The sequence below is a fragment of the Tamandua tetradactyla genome, chromosome 22 (assembly GCF_023851605.1).
Source record: "Tamandua tetradactyla isolate mTamTet1 chromosome 22, mTamTet1.pri, whole genome shotgun sequence".
Taxonomy (NCBI): Eukaryota; Metazoa; Chordata; class Mammalia; order Pilosa; family Myrmecophagidae; genus Tamandua; species Tamandua tetradactyla.
In genome coordinates this window covers 44,086,714-44,107,903 of record NC_135348.1, presented here as the reverse complement: position 1 = coordinate 44,107,903, position 21,190 = coordinate 44,086,714, and the positions used below count along the sequence as shown (strand labels likewise).

The window sequence follows — 21,190 nt, the reverse complement described above, 5'->3', positions numbered from 1 at the left end:
TACTTATTTTAAGAGGAGACCAATGTGTAGTGGTTAAGAGCACATGCTCTGGAATTAAACAGAGATGACTTCATTGAAATCCTGGCTTTGTACTTAGGACTAGCGGGCAACATTATGTAAACTGCTTAGTATCTCTGAAGCACCATTTCTTCATCCAGAAAATGGGGGAAGTAATAACTCCTTCAGGGCATTGGCAAGTACAGGGTTTGGCATGTGGTTGGCCCACAGATATGTTTATATTAGGTATATATAATAAGTACATATAATATTAAAATATATATACATACTACATATTATTAATTACCTAGAAGATTTTTAGAGTCCTTAAAACAAGAAAATCTCAATCTTTCTAACTTCATGATGCATGGCAAAGTGAACAGAAAAGTACTTGATGTAACAATGAATAAATGAATAGGTAGAATTATAGGGTGAATTTATAGTGCCTGAATTGTGTCAGTTATTTCTTTCAAAAAAAGAGTGAGAGAAATGAAGGAAGGGAAAGAGAGAGGGAGGGAGGGAGGGAGGGAGGGAGGGAGAGAGAGAGAGAGAGAGAGAGAGAGAGAGAGAGAGAGAAAGAAGAAAGAAAGGAAGAAAGAAAAAGGAAGGAAGGAAGGAAGGAAGAAAAAGAAAAGAAGGAAGGAAGCAAGTAAGCTAGCTTGGTGGAGTAAATAAATTTATTTGTTGGTCAGTACATACTGTTGTGATATGAAGGTAGAATATTATTCTATTATTAGAATATTTGGCCCAAAGAATCAAGACTCCATGGTTCATATTTTTACCATCTGCTTTCTTAAAGAACTCTTTGAAATTTACTATAGCTTATGCATATATACAAACTTACATGATTATCTTTCTTTGAAACTTCATATGAATTAAAAATAAAAAGTGAATGAAAAAGAAAGGTGACGTTTTGGGACAATATCAGCTAACATTCTAAAATCACTCTATCAAAAATGTAGAACCTGCTGTAGGACATTTAATCCTGGCAAAGTATTTTTTCCAAGGAGGATTGACTTGCGGAAAACATGATAGACACCTCCCAAGGGTCTCCTGTAGACAGCCCTGAAACACTGCATTACAATGTTCTGCAAGGAACACAGAAATATCTGAATCAGAGCTTTAATGGAGAACTTGCCTCCCTCATTGTGGGTACTGCTATCAGTTTTCTGTTTTCCACATTAATCTCTCTCTGTCTTTGTGCTCCCCACCTCTTTCTCTCTCTCACACACATGCACGCGTGTGCACACACACACACTTAATCATGCTGAAAGGAATGTAAGGGGAGACTAAATCTACGCTAGGCCAGACAGAAAATTAATGAGCAGGATGTGGCGATGAATAATAAGGAGTAAGATACTGAAGGATTACAGCAGCAACAGATTTGTTTAAGAGGGCGGTAAGCTAAAGAATTCAAGATTTATGAAAGTCAACTAAGTTGAAAGAGTGAAAAAGTTGGATAAAAAAGCAATTGTAGAAGGGAAGCTGTGTTCAGAATTGCTGGGAATAGGTTAAGACTCAGGCGGCTGTGAAAGAATAACATTATCTGTATCTTGGGGATTAAATCTGGAGCCCTATAAGAAAGGGCCAAGATTTTGTGTGTATCTAAGAATCAGGGCCAAGAGCAAATCTGTTAAGACAAAAGAACAAAGGAGTTAGAGTATTAGTATTAATCCTTGCCTATGAAATTCAGCGACAAAGTCAGGTCTATTAAATTAACTTAATTGTCAAGAGCATGCACCCTAAAATTAACAGCATCTTAGCTGAATATGTGATGCACCTACATAGGGCATGATATGCCAATGGCTCTTAGAACTTCGGGTGATGCATAAGAGGATGTGACTGCTGCACAGAAGTGACAATGAAGGGGGCCTTACCAAGGTAAGGTTCCAACGACATATTCCTTCATTTCACCCACTCCACACCTACTAGCAGGTACTATTGGTTTCTTCATTTTGCAGATGGAAATTAGGGAATGGAGAGTTAAATAACCATCCTATGTGGCTCAGTCAGTTAGTTAAGAGCTGGTCTGAATCCAGGTGTCAGGACACTAACTCCTCTAAACACTGCTTCAAAGAAGACACCTCCCTCGGGCAGGACAACTGCTGTATGAAGGAAAAACCCGAACTCTCCCTGCATTTTTGTGCAAGAACGGGTGGAAGAAAGTAATGTCCTTTCTTGGTTATGTTCAAATCTGAACTCAAAGCTTCACCTAGGAGAGCGTCACCACCAACTAGTTGTCTTTGCAGGTAATTCCCTGTCAACTTTTCAAGTTCAACACATTATCAATTTAGATCTCCTGAGTGCATCTGCTTCTATTTCCACTGCCTGCACTCACACTTTATTGGAGAGAAGCTAGCCATGTGGCTACACTTAATGCAAAGGACACTTGAAAGTAGTCTTTGGTTGGGCAGCTACACTCTGCGGCTATGGAAGGAGGGATGGACTGTGGAGGACAGCCAGCTGTCCCTTAACCGCCTCCTTGGCAGCTTCATTCTCTGCCATCATCCACCTTGATCTCAACTCAGGCCACAACTTTATATTGCACACAAACACATTGTCAGTCCTAATTATCTGCTGCTCACTCTGCAATTGTCAGGTCAAATATTACTTCCTCAGGGAAGCCGGTCCTCACCTGCAGATTCGGTCAGACTCCCCCCTGCGCAGCACACGACTCCATGCTCCTTTCCCTCATGGCACTTGTCTTAGTTTGCCAGAGCTGCTACAACAGCACTGACTGGTTTGCTTAGACGACAGGAATTTTTTGTCTCAGTTGGGAAGCTAGAAGCCCAAACTCAGGGTTTCAATGGACTGTGCTTTCTCCAAGATCTGTAGCATTTTGGTGGTGGCGTGCTTACATTCAACCTCTGTCTTTGCCACATGTGATCTTTCTCTTTCACTCTCCTCCTGTGGCTTTCCCTGGTCCTGCTGAGTTGACTGAGTCTCTGGCTAGATTTCTTCTCCTGCTAAGGACTCCAGTCATATCAGATTAGGGCACATGATCCTGATTTGATTTGGCCTCATCTACATTGGCCCTTTTAAGCTTCCATTCACAAGTGAGCCCACAGCACAGGACAGAGTGTTAGGACTCCGGTAAATCCCGCGGTAGACATGATTCAATCCCCAGCAGCACTTACCGCAGTCTTCCTCTTCATATTCTGTGCAGGAGTATGTAATATGTCTCTTCACCACTAGATTACAAACTCCTCATAAGCAGGAACCTGCTCATGTTTGCATATCACACTGCAGTCCTGCCCAACCCAGTACCAAGGTACTAAGTTGCTTATTGTTCCACTATTGTTTTTTAAGTTTCCCTGGATGGTTTTATCAAATGGCTTTGCTCCATTCTTTAGAGCTTAAACCCTACATTATCTTATACTACAGCCTACATTCACTTATTTAGCAGATTGCAATGCTAGATAACAAGGTATAAGGAGAAGTGTGATGAGAATAGGAAAAATGTGATTCTTATTCTAAAAATTATTATGCAGTTGAGGTGAGGGTGAAAAAGTCCTGGAATATAAAACAACTGAAGAAAAACAGTGTTACAAAATAATATAGTATTAAGCACTGTACTTGTTTTAGTTTCCTAGCTGCTGAAACAAACACCGTACAGGGGGATTGACTTAACAGTGGAATTATTGGCTAGTCGGTTTCAGAGGCCAGATGGCTCACTTCCTCCTTGAGTTGGTTTCTTCTGGCTGAGCAGCCATCTTTGGGGTTCCTTGCCTATTCTGTTTCATGCCAGTGCACCTGGCAGCATCTTCTCCTTTCTGTTCTGGGTTCCATGGACTTTCAGCTTCTGGCTGCTCCCTGACACTTTCTTTCCGTGTCCACATTCCTTTGCTTTTAAAGACCATAGCCACGCTGGACCAGGGCCCAGCCTCATTCAGCTTGTTTTTTTAACTAAAAACGTCTTTAAAGATCCGAGTCACAAATGGGTTCACACCTGCAGGACCAAAGGCTAGAGCCTAAACATGCCTTTTGTGGGGAATATGATTCAATCCCCTATAGTAATGAATGAGTACTGGTGACACGGGGTGTTATGTACTCTTAGAAGAAGGTCAGCTGAGCAAGGACAGCTGTGCTGAGGGAAGATTTCATGGTGGAAACAATGAATGGAGTTGGTTCTTTGGAACCTTAACCAGTCTGATGTTTCCCACATGTGATAGTTGACTCTGGTGTCAACTTGGCCAAGTGATGATGCCCAGTTGTCTGGTCAGACAAGCACTGGTCTGACCATTGCTGTAAGGAAATTCCATGGCTGGTTGATAAACCAGAAGGCTGGTGTATTAAATCATCAGTCCGTTGATTGCATCTGTGGCTGATCACATCTGTGATCAACTGTGGTGTGTCTCCCACCAATGAGATAATCCAATCAGTTGAAGGTTTTTAAGGAAGAAGAGAGACTCTTCCGCTGCTTCTTCAGCCAGCGAGCCTCTCTGGTGGAGTTTGACCAGACCCTTCATCAGAGCCACAGCTTCACAGCCTGTTCTATGGATTTTGGACTATTCCATTCTTATGATTACATGAGAAATCTTTATAAATCTCATATTTACAGATCTCTCCTATTCTGTTTCTCTAGAGAACCCTGACTAATACACCATGAATTTGATCAGGAAAATACTTAGGAAACACCATTTGACTTCCTGTGACCTTTTCTAGACAGCAGCTCAGACTTGGACTGGAGCCTGGCAGTGCCATCTGTGTGGCATGAGCCCGAGCAATCGCACATAGGAGGTCAACAGTGTGTACTGGTTGGCCCAGTGACTCGCTACCTTGGCATTCATAGGTTATAAAGTTCCCACAGTTTAGTAGAGTTTTCATAGCTTGGATAAAGTCTATAGCTCTCAGAAACGTTCATCAATTTATATAATGTCTAAAACTTGAGACTCTACAGAAGGATTTATGGCCCCTGAAGCTGCCAAAGAATAAGAGATCATAAGATACAACAAATAGATGGTGAAAGTATAGATGTGCCGGTAAACAAGGGCACACCCAGAGGATGAAAAAAATCTGATATTATACCCCAATCAAACCAATATTTAGCAAAAGTCAGAATAACTGACTTCTCTCCTATTAAGGCTAACTGTGACAGACCTTTGTTATTCACCCCAAATTTATCCCCTAATCCTCCTCCATCTTTCTTGGAAGATCTTACCTCTCACTTTAGAGACTGAAAATACCAGGCACTCAGCCCACAGGGAATGCAGCTATGGCATTTTATGGCCTCTGGGATCCGACTGAGGAGAGAATTTGGGGGAAAACTTCCTTTCTCACAAAAAAAGCGATACACAGAAGGAATTACCTCTTTTTTCCTTCACTGGGAGTGATTGATCCACCTGTGAAAGCCTAGTCATCACTACAGATACAGCCCCTAGACATGGAGAGACCACAGCTACGTTTAGATCATGAAGGTTGGTGAGGCTGCCATGCTGAAGATGGCAGATATTCATATAAAAATATTCACCTCTGATGGCATCACTGAGGAAGGGTTTCACAGCTGACCTGTCCAGCCCCATTCTGGCACCCTGTCATGTGAAATCATAATTGGCCTCATAATTCATGCCATTTGAGTTAGGTGCTCTATTATCTGCAGCCCAAATCATCATATCTAAGACTGTATTTAAACAAATGAGAAATCAAATTGAATTAAATTAAAATAAAAGATAGCACAAAGATGGCCCAGGCACTGTGGGATCAACAATTCCATCCTGACCAAAAAGGGGAAAAGAAGTGTAACTAATAAGGTATCTGTGGCTGAGAAAGTTCAAATAGAGTTGAGAGGCTACTCTAGAGGTCACTCTTATGCAAGCTTCAGTTAGACATTGCCACCTACCATAACTTGTCCAACCCCAACCAAAACCATTCCAGCCAAGCCCAAAGAGCACCTAAGGCATTATATAAGATTCTAAAAAGGTTGCATGCACTAGTGTAACTCTCCAAAACCTACAACCTCCACTGGACCCTTGAACCAGATAAGTCCTGAAATGTATTGAAGCCAGTCCTTCCAGAATATCAGCTAATGCCATCCTCCTATCCTATATTACTGGCAACCCCTTCCAACATGAAAAAAGTTAGAGTGGGCATAGCTCAAATACCCCTAAAGAGTGGGAGAAAGATCAAAAGTGATGGTGGAGTTATACAGAGAAGGTAACGTTTAACAAATGAGTAGGAGTCCTGAATCACTATACTGATATTTCTTTAAGCCTCCAGGACCTTAGAGCAGCTAGAAATAAAAACCTAAAATTGTGCAATTGTAACCCCTACCAAACTCTGAAATCTGTTCTACAACTAATTTGTGATGTACTTTGAAATTTATTGCTTTTATGTATATATGTTATTTAAAGAGGAGGAGCATAACAGAGAAGACAGGATTTAACAAATGAGCATGACTGCTGAATCATCACATTGATATTTCTGTTGGTCTAAGTGTCTTGGAGCAGCTAGAAGAAAAAGCAAAAAATCGTGGAACTGTAACCCAGACCAAATTTTAAAATCTGTTCTATTAACTACTTGTTAAAATGTACTTGGAAATTTATTGCTTCTTTGTATATATGCTATATTTTACAATAAAAGAAAAGAAAAACATTTTTAAAAAGGTAGCACAAGGAAGAAAGTAAGGATTTTAACCCTGACTTATGGAAACATCTATTTTGATTGTGCACTGTGCGGGTCTGAATCTGTGGTGGACCCCAGAAGAGCCACGCCCTTTGATCCTCATTTGATATTGCTGGGTGGGAGCATTTTGAATTTTTCCATGAAGATGTGACTCACCCAACTGTGGGTGGTAACTTTTGATTAGATGATTTCCATGGAGGTGTGTCTCCACCCACTGAAAGTGGAGTTGCTTGCTGGAATCCTTTAAAAGAGGAAACATTTTAGAGAAAGTCCCTTTTGGTAGAGCCACGTAAAAGCCAGCAGATGCCACCATGTTCACCATGTGCCCTTCCAGCTGAAAGAGAAACGTTGAACGTCGTCAGCCTTCTTGAACCAAGGTATCTTTCCCTGGATACCTTAAATTGGACATTTCTATAGACTTGGGACATTTTCTTGGCCTTAGAACTGTAAACTAGCAACTTAGTAAATTCCCCTTGCTAAAAGTCATTCTGTTTCTGGTATATTGCCTTCTGGCAGCTAGCAAACTAGAACATACATTGAGTTAAATCTAACCATGGATAGCTTTGGAGTGCCAAAAAAATCAAACACCAAAACATGTTAATTACAGTTCTCCTCATGCATCTAAACAATTGAAATACATAATGCAGTTGAGTTTTAGTTTTCAGCATTCTGAAGGTGATTGTATATAATATATAGACTTGACGGTATAAAGAAATACATAATGTATTTTATTTATGAAATACTTTAAGATTTGTGTTTGAGTTCTATGGAAATTTAGTTGAAATTTCACGTCCTCTTCATTTTGAATTGAGAAATTTGGTTTTTATAGAGACGGTAAGAAAATGGTCAACCTAGAAAATCTGTCAATGACAACGAAGTGAGCTAAGGAGCCAATATGATTCGTTTATAATGATTTCTTTATAAATCATATTTCATATAACTTAAAAAGAAAGTAAAATTACAAATGCAAAATTAAGGACAGGGGCTTATAAGTGCCCCATGCCTGTAGAGGGAGGCCCTGAAGTTTCAGCTTCATTAGCTTCATGATATAGCCACCTCTGATAATCAGCTTTAAGTGAAAAGAAAAAAGCCAAGAGCCTCAATCCCATTCTTTAGATATTGATATCAATATTCATGTCTTACACTCAAATTCCTAAGAACTAGAGTCAACATTAACCTCAAAACCTGATCTGCAGGAAAAAGCTGTTGGGTGAACCGGCTCTACACAATCTTTCTTCTTTTTCCAAAACTCTGTGCCCATAATTTTTCTTCCTATAATGTCTTCTGTCTAACCTTTCATCATAAAATTCTTCCCCAGCAAAGGAGAGAAATGAGGACATAATGGCCTGAACTATGCCTCCTGCCAGGTCTTAACTTCAGACGGGGTGGGGATGGCCTTGCATTCCCACTGGTTATTGGGTTACAGCATCTGCTCCTGCCTGCATCCCTGGGAGCCAAGGGCCCTGCTTCCTTTCTCGACCCTACTGTTTACACTATTTCCCCCTTTGTGCTGTGTTTCCTTCGAGCTATCAAATACTTCTCATTCCTATCCTCAGCCTGGGGGCTTCCTGCCAACTCCCAAAGGCAATCAGCAGACTCCTGACTTCTTAGACCCTGCATGCCACACTTCCTGGTCAACACTTAACTGTGTTACACACACACACACACACACACACACACAATGTATACATCCTCACTTCAGACTGTCTCTTTTAAAGCTGAAGAATTTTGAAACCATAATATGTTCACCCTTTAACTTAACTACCAAACATTATCTGCCTCTCCTTTCCTCTCTCTCTCTCTCTCTCTTTTTATTTTTTGATTCATGAAACATCTTTTTACACATTCAGGGTCAGCCTTCAGATCTGTATTTCCAAATCATTCCTTTTGAAGCAGAATACTTTCAGGAAAACGGAGTTTACTCACTCATATACTGAAACCTTATAGTTTATTCATTTGGAATGGAGTTTTAAAAAAAGATTATGAATTTCTTAGCCTTATTGAAAGTGGTTTAAATAATTCTGTCTTTCTGTTTGTTCCCCTAGAATCCATTTCCTTAACGCATTGAGCTTGAACTGCTGTTTTCTCATTTCTCTCCCAACTCGAGTGGGTTCCTAGAGCAGAAACAGGGACTTAGACGTCTCAGTAGATCCTTACAACTGGGGCCTGTGACTAAGACATAGTAGGTGCTAAAAAATCCTTGTGGAAGGAAAACAAAATGACCTAGAGCCTTTTAAAGTACATATATGTGTTTCTTGTTTATGAGAGCAATTTACATTGCAGAGGTAAATTCTAAAAATATGGACAATTTAGACCTATAATTGTTCAGATTTTCTCCATATATGATACTAGAAGCCACCAGATCTATATTTAAAATATGAGTTTAAATATTTTATTGCATTTACTATTTAAAATGCATGGACTACTGATGATTAATTTTCACTGAGTTCTGTATTCTGGTTACTTTTTAAGTAAAATGTTACTTTACTTAAATATCACAGAGATGGCAATTAATTTATAATTTGAATTTTCTTTTTTACACGTCAGTAATACTTCTCTAGACTTATCTAATGTCTTTCTTTCTTTCTTTCCTTCCTTTCTTTCTTTCCTTCCTTCCTTCCTTCCTTCCTTCCTTCCTTTCTTTCTTTCTTTCTTCTTCCTTTAATTTATCAGTAATATTCCAATGCTGATATGCATCTTTTATTTCTAAGACCAGAAGTCTCATTTGATGTACTTCTTTTTTTCATTTGATGTACTTTTAATTGTAAAATTCAAGTCTGAGTCTTTGAAAAAGTGGATGGATGGATAATGAATCCATGCTGTTTTCACTGGGCTGAATTTCAACAGAGGAAGACAGTAAGTGCCACAAATACCTTCTCAGAGACAGTGGAATTGGTGAGTTTTAAAAACACTCTGTTATTTTGTAGCTGTATGATCTTGAGAATTCCTTCACTTCTCTGAACTTCAGTTTCCTCATTAGAAAATGGGAATTATAGTAAATCACCACAATAGGTTGTTGGGGAAGTTAATGATAATAAGATATAAAAAGAACTTAAGACATGGTAGATGACATATAGAAGTTAATGCTTTTCCCTTCATTGCATCTTTTTATGGATTTTAAAATGTCAGACAATTAACTATAAATACCAGAACTCGACTTTAAAAAGGAAAAAGAAAAGCTACATTTAACTTATCTTTTTCAAATTATTTTTTTGTCTCTAACTTAGGTATTAAGATTGTTCACAACTTTCTTTTCTTATGGAAAAGTTTGACATTTTATAGCCAAAGCGTGAAATACAGATGTTTAAATATGTGTTGGGGTACTGTTTCTATATGCAAGGAAATTAGTAAACCTGAAGAAATTACTAGCATTGGATTGATGTTTCACACCCAACCAAACTTACATGTGGTCAGAATAAGCAGTCCCATACGCAATACATGTGAATTTCCAGAAAGGTCAGAAATGTTAGAATAATCTTGGTTCTACATTATTGTTTTAAGTTTTAATGAGGAGTTATCATTTCTTAGGCTGCTCCAGCAAATGCTCTGAGATGGATTGGGCTTAGACAATAGGAATTTATTTGCTTACATGTTGACGCTGGGAAAATGTCCAAATTGAGGCATCACCAAGGCGCTGCTTTCTTCCTGAAGACTGGCCACCATCGATCCTTGGCTCCTCTGCCCCAGGACAAGGCGCGGGCAGTATCTGCTGATCTTGTCCTTCTCTTCCCAGTTTCATTGCTTTCAGCTCCTTGCTCCATGGTTTCCTCCTTCCTTGTCTGAAGTTCACTGTCTTATGAAAGACTTCAGTATCCTGAAGGATGGAGGTCACGCCTTAGCTGAAGTAACCTCGTGGAAAGGCCTTACTTACAATGCATTCACATCCACAGGAAAGGGTTAGATTTAAGAACCTGCTTCTCTGCCAAACCACCAGGGCAGATAATTCTTATTTTGCTAATGACATTTTAATTTCATACACGTGGCAAACACTAAGCCATTCCCAACCCCTTCCTCACCTACTGTGGAAGCTCCAGAGATATGGAACTAAAATGCTCACCTTTCCATACTCATTTCTGTTGAGAGCTGACTATGTAATTTGGTGCTATACAGAAATATTACATTGAAGTCATTAGGCTTTGCTGAGGAGGAGGATTTAAAAAGGAGCCTTTTAAAAGGGATGCTCATTTTGGGCGCCTTTCCTCCCATTTCTTCCTGCTCCCACTTGGAAAGCAGATGTGAGGCTGCAGGAGCAGTAGACAGTTCACGACCTTGAGATCACATCCCTGAGGACAAAGCTGGACGTGCTAAGAATAATTGAATAGAAAAAAAAATGGGGAAGTGTCCTTTAGCAGTGGACTCCTAGCTCTCGGCTTCCTGCTGTGTGATATAAATAACCCTTATTTGTATAAGTCACTGCAGCCAGACTTTGGTTGCTCAAGTCCGAATTTAATTCTAATTGCGACAAGTTGCCCCATGAACACAGAAGACAGAAAATGATTTAAAGAAGGTTTTCTCAAGTCTCGCATGAACGATGCATAACTGAAAACATTCTAGGTGCATAAAAGTGACGCTAATTCATTATATAAAATGGGTAAAAGGGTCTTAGGACTTCCTTCCCTCCAAGATCGCTTTGAGAAAGCCTGCACTAAACCTTGGCCATCTAAAATATTACCTGCAAACCAACAGCAGAAGCATCATCTTGTAACGTGTTAGAAATCTAGAAGGTTAGAATTTCCCAGTTTTACAAACTGAATCAGAATCTGCAGTTTAACCCTATTCCTTAGGTGATTCATATGTACATTAAAGTTTTTTAAATGCTAAGGGAACTGAACTCATTGAGGTCAGTGAGTCCTGTCATTTTTTGTTAATCTTTGGTATATCTAGTTCCTGGTACAATGTCTAAATAAAACAGAAGAACACTAACCAAATATTTGATGAATGAAACATAACACTGGCTCAGTATCAACTATTAAATTTCATTAAGGATTTGATTATCAGAAATCTAACCATTATTTGTGAAACACAGCACACGGCTATGGGGAAATGAGTAATATGACAGAGATGACGTGAAACAGGAACAGTAGTTGAAAAGGTATAAAGCAAAGATAAAATAAAGGATTGGCTCTAGTTGCATGGTGAATAAAAGTTTTAAAATGATAGGCCACTTTAACAGAAAGAGTTAAAGATACAAAACAGAGGGGTAGGCAAGGAGGAAATGTCCTTGTTAATGTTCATTATTTTGCCTGGAGGCATCGTGCTCTGTCTTTCATGGGTAGGGATTCTTCTATTGGGTAGGGTTATGAACCACGTTGAGACTTTGAACAAAGCCTGGTAAAGATCTCCCTGGAAAACACACATATGTACACACATACTAATGTGTTTCAGATAGTTTCAGGAAGTACACAGCGGTGCTGAAGTTTATCTATCTAAACCACAGTAGATTTCAAATACAAAACCCTTCGTGGAACTTGAACTTCCTACATTAGTGGTTGGGTCAAATGATGTCCTATTAAATCTAGAAATGGGTCAGAAAAGTAAAGTAAGGCTACTTCTTCACATATCCTAAATTATTTCCCATTTAATCTTTGATTGAACAGAAGCATGATCCACCACTAGATTTTGCCAGTATTTTCCTACAGGCTCAAAGTGGTTAATGAAAAAACTTAAGTTGTGTAAGAAATGAACTTGTAGATTTAATTAGTTGATGGACCAATGAACACTTGTTGGACTTGGGCACAGATGAAATGTACCCATCTGAGAAACATATAACAAAGATATGTTAGGTACTTTCTTTTATCAACATAAAGTCTTTAATGTTAGTGAGAAAACCAAATACTAAGTTATAATAATTTATTTCAAAACATCTTTTATGGCTATTAAGAAAGCCACTTACTGAGCACATATTCTTTGACCTTTGCTAAGAGTAAGGCACTTTGCCATTTAGGATACAAAATAAACACAATAGGCTCTATGATTAATTTCTCATCATGGCTGTGACTGCCCCAGTAAAAATCCTTCAAAGCATGTTACTCCTAAGAATTTTCACAGAAGTAAAAACCACTCTTCTTACATATGCATGTACGCAACTGTGCGCATATATCCTCACTGTCACATTCTTTTTCTTAGGGAAAATATGGCCTGATTTTTATTTAAAAGGTAGGTAGCAGATTTGGGTTTCAATTTTTTCACCAATAAAATGGAATTAAACATTAAACAGCAAAATTTTCTCTGAGCTCCAAATTTCTGTCAGGTTATTGATCATAATTGCTTAGTAGTTTATTCACTAGGGAATCATCAAAAATGGACTGTAACTGTTTAACCTAAAAACTTAATGAAAAAAATAGGTCTTCTCAAGTAGCCGAAAAACAATAGATTAGAAGCCGTTCTTTTGTGTGTTTCCTCAAATGATAGATAAAGACTAGAAAGATAGAATTGGACTCATTGTGTGTGAGAACATCCTAATGAGTTTAGCTTAAAACAATGTATTCTGGCCCTTAAATTAATAATTATTTGTCATAGGATGTGCTTATTTAAACAGTCACTCATTTTAGGGCATCTCAAGCATTTCCTAATTTGTTGGTGGGTTCCTCCATCACGTCTTCCAAATACCGTGGGATCCAGAATGATGAATTTGAAAGATCCTTCACTCTGCAGATGGAATGGAGCTGGAACCCTGGATCTGTCTCTTAATTATTCAAGCATAATTTTTAAATCTCATTTTCTAATTCATAAAATACAGATTAACACCTATATTAAAGTATTCTTCTGAATTATACATAAAAGAATGGATATAAAGCACCAAGTCACCAGTTGACAATGTGTTTAAGGTACAAAATAAGGTCATAAACGAAACAGGAGTCAAGCATTAGAGAATAATTCTAAGAAAATTCTTCAGAGAGCCAAGTAATACAATTTATTATACCGTAGATTAATGTTTACTGTGGAGGGATATAGAAATTTGCCAGTAATCACTCAAATCTGTTCTATTCGTCCTTAAAGGGAACTGCAGCGCTCTTATGAGATACTTGAAATGGCAGATCCTGACTGAACACGTGGAGGTCGAGGACAAGACCAGTCAGCTCCACTGCCAGCCTCATCCCGAGAGGCAGTACTGACCATCTGAGTCAACTCAAATTATTTTATGTTTCAGATAAATTATTCCTTCATGGCAACTCAAATATTTTCAGTTTGAACAAACATTTTCTTCACAGTGAGAAAACCTGGAGAAAATCAGGAATTTTATACTCAGCTTCTTGCTCTATGGCATAATTCTATAGCTATCCTGTTTTCCCCTATCATGTTTCTGATATGAACATTTCTTATAGTAATATTCTGCATTTATTTACTGGAGTTAGGATGCTCGCCCGCACATTTGTGGAAGCAAGATGACAATTAGAAAGTCCACCAAGGCCCCTTTGTGATTGTTATATATTTTCCTGTGTTTTTTCTTGTGAAATAATACCAATAATAAAATGTTTTTAAAATTTATTTCTACATTTCTGAGCGTTACGCCCTACTTTGGAGTAGATACTGGACACTTTTTATAGTATTTGTTAAAGATATTCTGAGTTTCAGTTTAAGAACATATCACTCTCACTAAAGCACACAATTTATGGGAAAGATGAGAAAAAGCATTGATTCAAAACTGTGTGTGTTCAAATCTTACCTCCACGAAAAACTAGTAGTGTGACTGGACAAATCACATAAGTTGTCTGAATTTTTCTTTTCTTATTTACAAAAAAGGAATTACAAATTCTTTCTGCAAGTCTGAGAGTGGTAAAACAACCTAAAAATGCATATAAAGTTTATTTGCAAATTATCAGAACCTATACAGATAAAAGAGATTCTTATTTAGCATGTTATATTTGATCAGTCATTACTGTATTTATATTTTTCTCTTAAGCCTATCCTGTGCACAAATTCTACTCAATTCATATCTCTGTAAGTGGGAGAATTGATCCATTTTATATTTGTCATTCTAAAAGCCTAAGAAAACAAAGGTCCTATTCCACCAAAAGAGTATCAATTCATTCAACAAAATCATTCATTCAATAAATAATTGATAAGCATAAACTAAGGACCAGGTACTGATCTAAGAGGTGGGAACAGGACAGTGAAAGATACAAACCAAGTTTTCTCATCATTCAACCTATATTTAATGGGGTGTGACATAAAATAAGCAATATAAATAAGTAAACCATTGTATAGTAGATGATGATCAATATCAAGGAAAAAATAGAGTAGAGCATAAGCGAGTATTTGTGGGTGTAATTTAGAGAAGGTAACTAGGAAACGTCTTCCTGAGGGACGTTTGAGTAAAAACTTAAGCGATGAATGTGAAGGAATGATCTATGAAACAACCTGGGGTGACAGGCCAAAGGAATGGTGAGTACAGATGCTTCAAATCATCACAGCATTTTAGAGGACGAGAGAAAGTTAATGTAGCTAGAGGAGAGTGAGTGAGAGGGAGAGCAGCAGGAGATGAGTTTGGAGAGGTAAATAGAGCAGGCAGATGACTCAAAAACTGTAGGCTATTATGAGAATGTGAGACAGGATGTCACTGCAGCATTTTGTGCGGAGGATAACCATTATTTTAACAAGACCTCTCTGGTTAATCTCTTGAAAACTGACTTCAGAAGATCACGGGAAGGAAGTACACCAGTTGGGAGGCATTCCAATAACTGTCGGCTTGGACCAAGATAGTGGTATCAAGTGGTAAAAACTGGTCTGTTTCTGAATATGTTTTCAAGGTAGAGTCATTAGGATTTGCTGATGGATTAGATGTGAAGTGTAACAATGAAGAGTCAAAAATAGATGCAAGAATTTTGGTCTGGGGCATTAAAATGGATGTCATTTTCTGAGATGGGGGACATGGTGAAGGACTGCATTTTGGAGGGAGCTCAGTATCTCAGTTTTGGACACCACAGATGCCTATTGGTCATCCATATCTACCCACCTCCTCCTGAGGATTGCCATTTAGAGGGGGTGACTATTAGGGAAAAAAGACAAACATCTGATGAGTTCTAGTGAGGAAACTTGGATCAACTACTACAAGGCTCTGCAAAACAACATCAAATGCTTCCCCGTGTGGGTCAGGCTGCCAGCTTTCAATGTATGAATAACAATGTCAAAAACAGTACAGTAATTGCAACTCATTCTCCTCTAGAGACCGCAATAGACAATCTCTACCATAGACAATACCCTGTACCTGCCAGACGGAAAGGAGATGACCACAGCCAGTTACCCACAACCTCTACGAGTCCAGTACATCTGAGTGACTAATTTGAGGTAATCTTGAAAAATTCATGGAACTTTTTCACTTCAAACTTTAAAATGGAAATGGTAACACCTATTGTTACAGGATTATCGCAAGAGTCAAATAAGACGAAATATGCAAAGTACTACCCATGTATAGTGGCCACAGCTCTGTTCAACAAGGAATCCATAAGGAGACACCATTTTGGTGTAAGCAGACACTTTCAACCACAGATGCTGCAACGGGAATGAAAAACCAGACAAAAATCAGCTTCAAATACATGATTTTTACCTACTAAAGCCACAAACAAATGGTCACTCTTTCTCACGGAGTGGAAAATCACACTAAGGGGAGAAGCTTTTGAGAGCAGAATAATTTGATAACCAAGAGTACCTCACCGTCTGCCGTCCTTGCAATGCGTACATCTGGGCAGCAGCAAATGGAAACCAAATAGCCAGAGTAAGGAAAATGTTTACATAATTCATGACATCTAAACATTAAGGATGTGTGAAGGAGTTAAACGATCATAAAAATTAATGGCTCTGAGTCAAGGAATTATAGTTTTGCATGGACTGCCATGCCATGTCTCGGGTATGCACAAGCAGACTGAGTAGGAGGGAGACGCACAGAATCAAGTGGAGAAAAGAAAAGGCTTTAATCAAGGGTTGACCCACTAATGACACAAGTATATCACCAAATTCTGAATAAGGAGGAATTGGTTACATATTAGAAATGCAGACAGAGGTAAATGTGCACTGTGTAAGCGTGCGCACAAGCTGTGTGTCATTGGTCTTCACACCCACTTGGTGTTAGTGGACATTTCATTTCCACAATCTTCGGCATTTCAAGCATGTTTCCAGAAATATTTCACTGAAATATAAACAGGTCTTTTCAGCAGATTCATAGCATCAGCTAATTTTTCTTCCCTTCCAATTATCGTCACTTACTACCGAACAGCACTTATCTTCCAGGCTCTGTGCTTCCAAAAGACCTGTACTGTGCGTCCTCACTAATCTTGCTTGATATGTTTGCTTCTATGGTGCAGAATCACCTCTCGTTCTGGCTGCTCCATGTCCACAGTTTGGCGTCCCCTGCTAATGTCACTGTTTTCCTGTTAGGAGAATCTGAAGCCACTTCAGTGTTGCTATCACCACTTCATCTAAAGAGTTGTTTTCAAGGTGGCAAGATGACTGTTCTCCAGAACTCCCATGTGACAAGGTTCTACCACATTCTATGTGGGAATGCAGAGGATGCTTTCTAATTCAAAGAATAAAGTGTTGCAGTCCATGGGACAATATTTGATTTACTTTACTTAAACTTAAATGATATGTGTATGCCATAAAATAAATCAAGGAGAGATATAAATTAACCAACCTCAAATGGATGTTGATTTTTTTAAGTACTAGGAATCACAAAACAATATATCATATTACTTCCTAGTTAGAAGACCAGAAATATAACATCATAAAATACTAAAGTAAAGTTTATAGTCATCACAATACTTAATTGATTCAGACTACATTTCAGAGTGCCACTGTGAGCTGCCTATACCAGCTGTTTTGCAGCTGCAATGAATTTGACATGCTCTGAAGTCACCATGGAATGCTCCAGATCCCTTGGAAGTATAGTGTAAAGTCTAAGGCATAAAAATTGTAGCCTGTCATGCAGGACAAATCAGGGAAGACATGTCTTAGAGAGTATGTGTATAAAATTATTTTAAAGAATTCTAAATATGAGTAGATACAAATAAAGAAGATTTAATTGCATGTGTGTACACATATGTACATGCATACATGCTGATACCATTTTTTAAACATTTTTGAAAACATTTTCAAAAATAGAAAAAAAACAAATAATTTACAGTGTATATCTGTATACCCGCCACCTACCATTAACATTTTACTACCTTTTCATATATCTCTCCAACTATTTTTCTTCCATCCATCTATCAATTTATCTTATTCAACATGTAGTTTTTGACACCTTCTTAGCTACAAATAATGTGGAAGTTCATGATTTAAAAGAATCAAATGGAATCTCCCAGAATATAACAGTTAGTTTGTAATTTAGTGATCTTGGATTTTTACCAGTGGATGAGACCTTTAGAATGCCTTATGGTAAGGACTTCATTTTTAAGATATGGAAGTCAAGGCATACAGATTTTAAAGAGTGTGCAAGAGCACTCAACTAATTCCATGTATTTCACAGAAAAATGCACTTGGATAGTAAGAAAAAGTAGTAATGTGTTTGAAAGATGAGAAGGAGAATCACTAAAATATGTTCTTTGTCAGAAAGAAAGTTGAAGTAACTTCAGTAGAACAATGCACAGTTGAACAGTGAGATTTCAGAAGCTGAACGTCTGTGAAAATCGTCCTATTGTGGAATCAAAAGAAAATAATCCTGCTAAAAGAAAGCCCGAATTCTCCAATTAGTCTTTTATGTGTGCCCAGTTTCTAAAATTGTGGAATATCATAGGGATGGAGAATTAAGCACTAACTGAATACTGGAAGGAGGGTATTTGAGTGGGAGACAAAGAGCATCTGTGGCTTAAACCGAGAGTTTGACAAGTTCACGGCCTGCCACAAAAACCACAGTTTAGAAAGTACATAAGGAATAACTGTAGTTTATGTAACCTTTTGAATAAGAGATTCTTCTCTAGAGGGCCACTTACAACTAACTTTCATATGACTTATACTTAATCTACATAATTTCAAGGCACATGTTTAATAAGAGCTGTAACCCCTTTTTTCAAAGGATAATTGTGCCCCAACTTAAGACATTAATTTATTTCAAACCCTTCCATGTTCTTATTCTTTAACACAAATTTTTAAAAGAAATTTAAAATCAATGGGTAAAAAAAATGTTAGTTTGTATTTTAATTCATGCTTCAAAGTTGGTATTTTAATTTCTAAGCTACCAGAATGCAATATTCCAGAGACAAAACAGCTTTCAAAGAGGGAATTAAGTTGCAAGTTTACAGTTCTAAGGCTATGAAAATGTCCAAATGAAGGCACCCAGAGAAAGGCTATGAAAATGTCCAAGTTAAAGGCATCTTAACTCCAAAGAAAGGGCCAGTGAAATTCGGGGTTTCTCTCTCAGCTGGGAGGGTACATGGCAACATCTGCCCAGCTTTCTCTCCTCAATCCACAAGGCTTCCCCAGGGGGACTTTGCTTTCCATATCTCCAAAGGACTTACTTGCTGGGCTTTGTTGGCACAGTAGCTCTTTAACTTTTTCAAAATGGCTCCCTCTTAAAGGGCTCCAGTAAGCAGCCCCACCCTGAGTGGGTGGAGACACACCTCCATGGAAACCATCAAAAAATCCCATCCAGCTATCATGAATGAGGATTAAAGAACGTAGCTTTTCTGGAGTACACATTAGCTTTATACCACCAACCCAGGTGGTAAGGCAAAAATGCAAGTTTTTTTTTCTTCCTCTTGCCTTACTTAAAATCTAATTGTTCCAGGACCATGCCCTTAGGCCCCAGTTGAGTAGATAATAGATTTCTCTGAGAAAATGACTTTAATAATTTAGAATGCATAAGAACTTATGAGGAATCTTGTTTAAAATTTATCTTGAACCATAACCTAAAAGAGTCCAATGCTCTCTCCATAATTCTTTAGGTACCCACATTTGCAAACTACTAGTAGGAAGAATTCTACATTAGAAGACATGTCAAGGAGAGTGAATTCATCAGCAGGATGATGTAAGACAGCATCTGAAAAAGTCTTTAGTAAATAAAAGGACAAGCTCTACTTGCTTAGAACTCTAGAGGGCCACAGAGACTGGAGAAGGACTCCACAAATACTGAATCAAAGAAATTGAGAAATCTCAGGTATGAGAACTCCATCCAAGACACTGGTCAGTTCTCATTTCCCTCCCCTGTACTCAGCGTACAGCCAGCCTGGGCATCACAGAGGGGCAGCATGGCCTGGCTCTTGTGACTGAGATGGTAGAGCAACTCACAGCAGCGAGTTAGAACTCCACACATATCCAAGCACAGTGACCTAAGTCCACAGAGATCCAGGTCAGAAGCCACATGGGTGAGTAATGCTGCATGCACAGATGGCTCAGGACAGAGAGAGAGAGGGAGAGCATAATAGAAAGCTGATAAGAACTATTGGGGACTTACTCAACTCAGTATCAGTTGGCAGGACACTTAAAGGTAAAACAGACTTTTCTGAAGGGACCCACCTTTCTGGATTGGTCCTTTTGGCTCCCTGGGGAGGGATACCCTAATTGGGAATAAAACAGTGGTTAAAAAAAATCATGAAAAATTTTTATTTAAAAGGGGATTGAACTGAACTGCTTTGAGGTAGGGTAGATCCCAGAACTGAAAGCATAAGGAAAACAGAGCACTGCGTGAGGGAGAAAATTTAAACAAATCATAAGAGTTGGGGAGAAAAGTCTACATAAAAGCAAACAGAGCAGTTCAAGATTCCCAAAAAAGGCAGCGAGGAAACAAAGCTCTCTCCTTCAGATGAAGCAGTTGCACAAAAAGTGCAATGTTAAAAATTCCAGTTCATATCCAACGCACAAGCCATAAGAAGAAGAGCTGAGAAAAATCTTAACAGTTAAATACCGGCTATTCTAAAGGTCTTGAATAAGTTACGCCAAGCTTCAAAGAAGAGTCTTAATGCAAAGCCAATCAACAATAAAACCCTAGAGAAAAGTGAAAAACTGAAATTCATGAATTAAACCATCAAGATAGCCAGATACCCAGACATCAGGAAAAACTCACAAACCACAATAAGAAACAGGAAGATATGTCTCAACTGAGGAATGAATGAAAACTTCAAAGGGACACAGAATCTAGAATAACTAATCAATGATATTCAAACAAATCTCCTGAATCATTTCAAGGAGACGAAGGAAAATATGTATAAAGAGATAAAGGATGCCAAGAAGACAATGGGTGAGCAAGATGAATTTGTGAGTATAAAATGAAAGGTAAAAGAAATTATGGGGATGAAGGGCACAATAATAGAGATTAAAAATAGACTAGAGGCATATGACAGCAGATCTGAACAGGGAGAAGAAAGAATCAGGGAACTAGAAGACAGGACAATCAAAAGCATATAGTCAAAAGAATAGCCAAAATAATAGAAAAATTGATCAGTGTCTTAGTGATTTTAGAGACAGTACAAAGCACACAAACATACAACTTATGGATGTAGAAGAAGGAGAATAGAATGGAAAAAGGGCTGAAAGTATATTTGAGGAAATAATGGCCACAGATACCCCAACTCTTGTGAAGGACACAAATATATATGACCGACAGCATAACATACTCCAAAAAGAATAAATTCCAGAAGAC

The 21,190-nt window shown here is 38.3% G+C and overlaps 1 protein-coding gene and 1 long non-coding RNA gene across 11 annotated transcripts in view; one reads left to right on the top strand and one right to left on the bottom strand.

The window, feature by feature from the left end:
• The window catches only part of LOC143666354 (uncharacterized), a 209,526-nt gene that overhangs the window by 100,585 nt on the left and 87,751 nt on the right, over positions 1-21,190 (bottom strand). The window contains exons 3-4 of one of the 10 annotated variants that reach the window (XR_013167546.1): positions 14,285-14,404; positions 10,208-10,432 (exon numbers count right to left, since the gene is read on the bottom strand). The exons of 8 other annotated variants lie outside the window; for them this stretch is intronic. Coding sequence is in view for 1 of the 2 variants with exons in the window: in XM_077140089.1 (XP_076996204.1) it covers positions 10,208-10,281 (74 nt within the window). In the remaining variant the exon portion in view is untranslated. The remainder of the gene's footprint in view (positions 1-10,207; positions 10,433-14,284; positions 14,405-21,190) is intronic. One more of the 10 variants, XM_077140089.1, reaches the window with a different exon arrangement.
• On the top strand, positions 6,900-14,074 carry LOC143666356 (uncharacterized). The gene is made up of 3 exons (XR_013167557.1): positions 6,900-6,995; positions 9,395-9,513; positions 13,618-14,074. It is a non-coding gene; the product is annotated as an uncharacterized LOC143666356 (long non-coding RNA).